The 7,732-nt window shown below is 47.6% G+C and overlaps 1 protein-coding gene across 2 annotated transcripts in view; it reads right to left on the reverse strand.

The window, feature by feature from the left end:
- Positions 1–1,816: 1,816 nt before the first annotated feature.
- Positions 1,817–7,732, reverse strand: part of LOC133139867 (transcriptional activator MN1-like) — a 23,008-nt gene continuing 17,092 nt past the window's right edge. For both annotated transcript variants that reach the window (XM_061259314.1, XM_061259313.1), the window contains one exon: positions 1,817–2,256. In XM_061259314.1, coding sequence (XP_061115298.1) covers positions 2,066–2,256 — 191 coding nt within the window. In that variant the 3' untranslated portion in view covers positions 1,817–2,065. The remainder of the gene's footprint in view (positions 2,257–7,732) is intronic.

The following is a 7,732-nucleotide window of genomic DNA, read 5'->3' on the forward strand; positions in this document are numbered from 1 at the left end:
CAAACTTCCAAATGCAATAATCACCCATGGATGACCCGTTGAGCACATTGTTCAAATTCTGTACACAAACACACCAGAGTACAGTTCACCATTAACATCATATTTATTGTTATTTAGTTGCTCAATAAAACATATACAGATATATACAATATGCAGGAAAACAGAAGACTGCACTTTACATATTATTTTAAAAAAAGAAAACAAAAGAAAAAAAAAGAAACTCAGTTTGTGAGTTGCCATCACAGTCCTCCATCCAGAGATCAGATTGAACAGGTTCATTAAAGATTACAGGATTGCCTAACACACAGCAAGTTTGTCTCTTATTTTACATGTGCAATACCAGACTTATTATTTCCTTATAAACGGCCCCGCCCACCCCCTTTCTCATTGGCTGTATGATGTACCAGTGTTGAGCCATCTCTTACTGACTTAAATTGTTTACATTTCTCAAGAATAACAAACTAAAGTTATGATATTTAATTGAGTTTTGCAGACGTGTACAAAGGCAAGTGCACGTCAGGAGCTGGGGGGAAACGAATGAAGCCGGAAGCTTGCGTTTAAATGTTAAAAACAAAACAAAACAAAAAGAAGGAAAATGAACCAGGTGACAGAGGAGGAGATATTTAAGAAATGCACAGAGGGGGGGAGGGCGATCTTGTCTTTTTGTGTCTCCTCTGAAAGGCGAGGGTCTCTCTAAGACGTGGTTGGCTGGGGGGCACGGCTCTGTTAGTGAATGAAGACACCCTGAAAGCCCAGATCCCCCAACAGTGGACTTATCCCCAGGGGCCCACATCAGAGTCACACACAGGGACCCCAGCCTATCAGAGTCACACACAGGGACCCCAGCCTATCACATTCACACACTAAAAGAGCAGCAGTGAGGAGTGGGGCGGGGTCAGGGGGCCAATCGGATGCCCCCCTGCTCACCTGGGAGAGGACAGAGCGCACTCCCCCAGGTTTGGTGCTCTGACTGAGGGGGGGGGGGGGCACTGGGGTTATTTTCCCAGGATGGAGATGGGAGGGGGAGAAGGGGGCAAAGAGCAGAGGTCAAAGGGCATAAGCCGGGTCATGGAGCCAGAGGGGCAGTAGGGTAGCAGTGTGAAAGGAGCCAAGACCTGGGGAGAATCACGCACTGGGCAGGTGCAGCTCAGAAAGAACGCACACACACACACACACACACACACACGCAAACATGCACACAGACACAGACACACACACACACAGACGCACGCACGCACGCACGCACGCACACAAACATGCACACACACACACACACACAGACGCATGCACGCACACATACACACACACAAACACACACACACACAGACACGCACACGCACAAACATGCACGCACACGCACACGCACACGCACACGCACACGCACACGCACACGCACACGCACACGCACACACACACACACACACACACACACACACACACACCCGCACACACACACACACACACACACACACACACACACCCGCACACACACACACACACTCGTGTCGTCACACGCATGCGCACATACACACAACACTCACACAGGGCTGCACCTGTACATTCCAGCAGGGAGAAGTTCTGGATAATTATTTTCAAAAAACCTATATAACAAAAAGCATGAAATATATAATTGAAATTAAATGGGACTAAAGCGCACACAGCTAAAAAACAGAAAACAAAACAGGAAGTACTCAACACTGGTATCATACAGACAGAGAGAGATCTGTCTGTATCTCCCCTCCCACTCCCATAAACCACCCCGACCCCCCCACTCCCTCTGCCATTGCACCCCCCACCCCCCCCGCCCCCACCCCGTTTGTTCTATAAAAGGTTAGGTTGAGGTTCTCAGGTCTGGGCACGGTCACAGGTACGAGTGTGTTCACCCGACCGTGCTGTACAGAGGTGTGTGTGTGTGTGTGTGTGTGTGTGTGTGTGTGTGTGTGTCCATGTGTCGCATGTCCCAGGAATTGGGGCAGTCAGGCAAGTCTGTGTGTAAGTGTGTGTGTGCGTGTGTGCGTGTGTGCACGTGAGAGAGTGTGTGTGTGTGTGTGTGTGTGTGTGCGTCTCAGGTGAGCGCTGCCACAAAGGTTCCGAAGCGGTTGGAGATGTCCGAGTGCAGGGATCGCCATGACGACACGGGGCCCCCCCGGCCCTTGTTGTCCCCCAGCTCGTCTGTGCAGTGGACCGACAGGCACTGCATATGGCTGGCCCCTCCTGGGGCCCCTGGCCCCCCCTTACTCTGAGACAGGTCCGCACCTGAGGAGGAAACAATAAAACAACAAAAACAGGTCAATCCCTGACAGAGCAATGATCATATGCCTCATAGTAACTACCCAATCAGTAATGACTGACTGACCAATCAATCATCAATCAGTAATGACCAAATGACCAACCAATCAGTAATGATCAACCGACCAACCAATCACCAATCAGTAATGACAAACCACTCAACCAATCACCAATCAGTAACGACCAACCAATCAACCAATCAGCAATGACCAACCAACCAACCAATCACCACACAGAAATGACCTACCAGTCAACCAATCAGTAATGACCAACCACTCAACCAATCAGTTTTGGTTAAAATGTTTAAATACATTTTATCTGGGTTGTTTTTACCACCATGGCAGTTTAAATATCTGGGATATGCTATTGGAACCAGCTCAGTGTCAGGTGTGAAAAGGACACGGCTCCTCTGGTGACAGCACCTGAACCGGACCAGATAGAGTCTGACTCCTCCAACCGAGGGGGGGGGTCCTAACTGTGATCAAACAGAGCCCCCCTCCCCATACAGGCCTGCCTAAAAATCAACTCCACGACCTTTTATAACCTCTGAACAATGACCCCATGCCTAAAGGTCAAACTCACCCCTCCCCTCCCCGTTCGCCCGTGCCAGCGATCAGCGACGCGCCCTGACCTCCGACCTCTCGGCCGGCAGGTCACAGGTCACCACGGAGACAATGGGATAATGTCGCCGCGGAGGTATCGACCCGCCGCGGCAGAGGTGCGAAAATCCATATCAGCGCCACCGCCAAGAGCCGCCGCCAAACCCGCCAACGACTTCATCAGAGGTCAGCGGGAGGCCTCCGCCGTCGCCCAGGTAACGGAGATTGATCTGATGAACATGCAGGGGCTCTTTGGCGCGAAATTGCTCCTGCCACGTGAGGATTAATACCTGCCCCGGCGTCTCCGGAGGAAGACTGAGGAGGGGGAAAAGTGCTGGCCTAAACGCTCTGTTAGAGGCGGCTCTGTCACCCCACCACCGCCACCGTGCGACCCCGATGCCACCCGCTAACGGCTAACCGCTAACCGCGCCAGCAAGGAGACTCCCATCCCATATCAGAGGGTCTCTGCCATCAGACGATTATCACCACTCCCCGACCCACAGCGTGAACACACCTCCTGGGCTGGTTCGCTCCAACAACACACACAAACACACACACACCTGTGTCGAGCGTCTCATTCGGTCAAAGCAGCATGCCGTGTTTTCAACATTTGTGTAACGATAGAGAAATGTTTTCACCGCTTTATATCTCACCGAGTTATAGCTCGGCTACAAGCTTTAATATATTTAATATATATTTTAAATGCAATTTATTTCTTATTGAATCTAATAAATGCATTTTGATCTGCAGATAAGAGCTTTCTGCATGGACTGTGAGGTCATTTCCTGTTTTCCCACAATGCACAATGAACGGAGGATTATCTTCAGTACCGAGATGGACAGAGAGAAGGATATAAGAGAGAGAGAAGAAAGTAACAGTCTGCTCCAAGCTCTCCGTGTTTCTTTCTTTCTTTCTCTGAATACTTTCTTCCCCTCTCTTCCCCCTCCCTCCCTCCCTCCCCCCTGATTGACTGAACAGACAGTGAATCTTCACCAAAGCATGTAAAAACATGTAGGGCATGAAACATAACAGGTAGTAATAATAATAATAATGATTATTTAAAAATGTACATAATCTCTATCCCTCTCTCTCCCTCCCTCTCCCTCTCCCTCTCGCCCCTGCCTCTCTCTCTCTCTCCCTCCCACTCTCTCCCTCTTTCTCCCTCCCTCTCTTTCTCTCTTTCTCCCCCCCCCCCCCCCCCCCCCCTCTCTCTCGTGAAGTGCCTGGGGGAATTGGACAAGCTGGAAGGGGAAATGCTCTGTGATTGGTGGTTGCCAGGGACAGCAATCGCCAGAGGCCCCTGTCTTACCCCCCTGGTTGTGACTGACACCCCACCCCCGTGCCCCCCAGCCCCCACCGGCCTCAATACCCGGCCAAGCGTTGGGCTGTCTGCACTGACACACTGCGATCTGACAACAACACACACACCACACACAACAACACACCATATCCAGGGTTAGAGACACACACATGCACCATGTCCTTGGGGGCAAACATACACACACGCAAACTCACACACCACACACACACCACATCCCCAGGGGCAGACACAGACACAGACACACACACACACACCAAATCCCCAGAACCAGAGACACACACGTCCGCACCACATCTCCGGGGCTAGACACACACACACACACACACACACACACACACAACATCTCTAAGCCCTCTCCTTAAACACACAGTGGGGCAAAGCAGATACCTACAGTGAGTCAGTACAGAGGCACACAAACACAGTAAATACACAAACCATGTCCCCAAGAGTTCTCTCACACACAGGAGCACAAACACAACTAATACACACACACAGAGAACAAACTGTATGTCCCTCGTGCCTGACGAGCCCAGACAGACACACGCACACACACAAACACACACACACACACACACACACACACACACTAAATAAATGCAATTGCTAAATAACACAATTCTAATGTAAGAGAACCACAAAGCCCACTGAGGCACGTAGTAAGATGGATCTGAAGTTTGCTCATTAAAAACATTCCTTTATTTTCCCTTCAAATACAGTTTCCTGGATCATTTAATTGCACCTTTTTCTGTCAGCACTAGATTTAACTTTTACAGAAAGCCTCCTCTTCCCTGGTCCAATTTCCACAGAATGACAAAGAAGATGAGGTCTTCATCAAAATTTAAAAGACAAAAGATAAGAAACACAATTACAAACACTTTTGGAAGGTTAATTAGTTCATTGTTGCCCAATTATAGCTAATTCTATTTTCACCGGGAGTATAAGATAAAGCACATTTTTCATAATTGAGTATTCTAGTGTTCCAGGAAACCTCCATTTTAAGTGTGTAATGAAAAGTAACTTTAATTTACACAGAAATCAGGAGAAATAAAGAAGACAAACAAAACAGAAATCTTTGAGAAAGCCCCAGACATGGACACCACATCCATTCTGTGCAGCAGAATCCTTCCCTCACAGGGACGCATTTAAAGCTACTGATGGTTTCACAAACACCCTTTCACCCGACGCGTTTGGGACCCACACCTAAACCATCATCAGTCTGCGTCTTCTGCCCGCGCCTCGTCAAAAACATTCCCTTTAAAAACACACCCAACTCTCTCAACCAAAACGGCTCCAACAACGCAACACCAGATAGATGAGGAACATGATCTCAGAGTAAATTTTAATTAAAACGTTTCTTTAATGAAATTTCCGCGATCTGGAGCCGGAAATCCAGCACACATCTGCAACCCCAGTGCCATCTGTCAGTGTCACGCAGAGAGAAGGCCAAGAACTACCAGGCCTGCCGCGGAACAAAGATCCTCCACTACCAGACCAACAGCAGAACAAAGATCCTCCACTACCAGACCAACAGCAGAACAAAGATCCTCCACTACCAGACCAACAGCAGAACAAAGATCCTCCACTACCAGACCAACGGCAGAACAAAGATCCTCCACTACCAGACCAACAGCAGAACAAAGATACTCAATTACCAGACCAACGGCAGAACAAAGATCCTCCACTACCAGACCAACAGCAGAACAAAGATACTCAATTACCAGACCAACGGCAGAACAAGGATCCTCCACTTCCAGACCAACGGCAGAACAAAGATCCTCCACTACCAGACCAACAGCAGAACAAAGATCCTCCACTACCAGACCAACGGCAGAACGAAGATCCTCCACTACCAGACCAACGGCAGAACAAAGATCCTCCACTACCAGACCAATGGCAGAACAAAGATCCTCCACTACCAGACCAAAAGTAGAGCAAAGATTCTCCACTACCAGACCAACAGCAGAACAAAGATCCTACACTGCCAGACCAACGGCAGAACAAAGATCCTACACTGCCAGACCAACTGCAGAACAAAGATCCTACACTGCCAGACCAACAGCAGAACAAATCGAGCCCCCAACCTTGCGTGTCCCAGTCATGTACCTTAACCACTACGCTACAGCGACACAGCGACTCGAACAACACGCCGATTTGACCTTTAATCTCTTAATGACAACGCCTGATCAATTCAGACAACGCGGAGCCTGTCAACCTGCTAAGCCAGGTAAACTGAGCGCACGTGCGTGTCACCATCTAAATGATCCTGTTAAAGTTGTATTTCTTATTTAAGACACCCTGCCCTTAAAAATGGCCTTCAATCCACTCCTGGATTATCACTGAACAAAGGAAATGCTGGATTAAAAAAAGGCTTTTCTAAAAACTCTACAGGCTTGCATACTAAGTGTTGGTACCAGGCTTTTATAAATCCAAGCAAGAGCAGGATGAAATTCTAAATCTAAATCAAATAGTAAAAAAAATAAAAAAATAAAAAACGATGAATCACCATGAAATTCAACAAGCTGTGGGATTAATAAAAACAACCCTCCTGAATTCACTTCAATTAGTCAAACACTCCAGAGCGGATAGAGAAGTGCTCTTCACAGGAAATGAAACCATCCCGAGAGGCACGTGAGGAACAAGCACACCACATTTAAAAACCAACACGATTAAACGGGGGAGAAGTGCAATTGCTACTGCCTTTCTTTCTTAAATTAACTGGGCGCATTACGTAAAATCATGCATTCATTTGTCTGAAATACAAACAAAAAACAAACCGTGTAAACCCAAAAGTATATTTGTTCGTTCGGCTTTAGATTTGTCTGGGACCGGCATATACGTTTATCTGCAGATTCTGGCGCGCACGCAATCCTGTGGCTGTCACCAACGCACGACTCGGCACTTTGTAACTGTAGTTGGGTCTAATTGTGATGCATGCATTTTTCATTTTCGTGGCATTCATGAATCAAATTTACAAATGCACTACAATATTCGAGGAATGAAGATTTAGCACTACAATGGTACGATGACGTATAACAACAAACGCGACTTCCGCGGAAGGCCAGATCGGTGCTGGGCCGGCTTCGTTAAGAGACGCAGTCGCGTCTGACTCTCCGTGGTGACGGTCTGTGACTCTCCTGTTCTTGTGCGCCCACCGACTTTAAACAACGGTACCGCACAAAGGAGAAGAGGAAATCCTGCAGAAATCCTTGTGAATTTGATTTCCACTGAGACAGAAAAGCACGCACGCGACAACAAAGGGACACAATTTCACAATAATATTATTATTATTATTATTATTATTATTATTATTATGGGATAGGCTCCATCTCCCAGCAATTCTGACCAGGAATAAGCCATTAGATAATAAATAAAATAAAAAAATAATAATAATAATAATAATTATAATTTGTGAAAGAGACAGCTGGCTTTTCTGCCAAAAGAACAACACTCGCTCCAACGGCACCGTTAGTCCAGTCAGTTTCCAGCGGTCCACGCCACAACAATCCTCTGCCCTCCCCCACCC

The sequence above is a fragment of the Conger conger genome, chromosome 11 (assembly GCF_963514075.1).
Source record: "Conger conger chromosome 11, fConCon1.1, whole genome shotgun sequence".
NCBI classification, from domain to species: domain Eukaryota; kingdom Metazoa; phylum Chordata; class Actinopteri; order Anguilliformes; family Congridae; genus Conger; species Conger conger.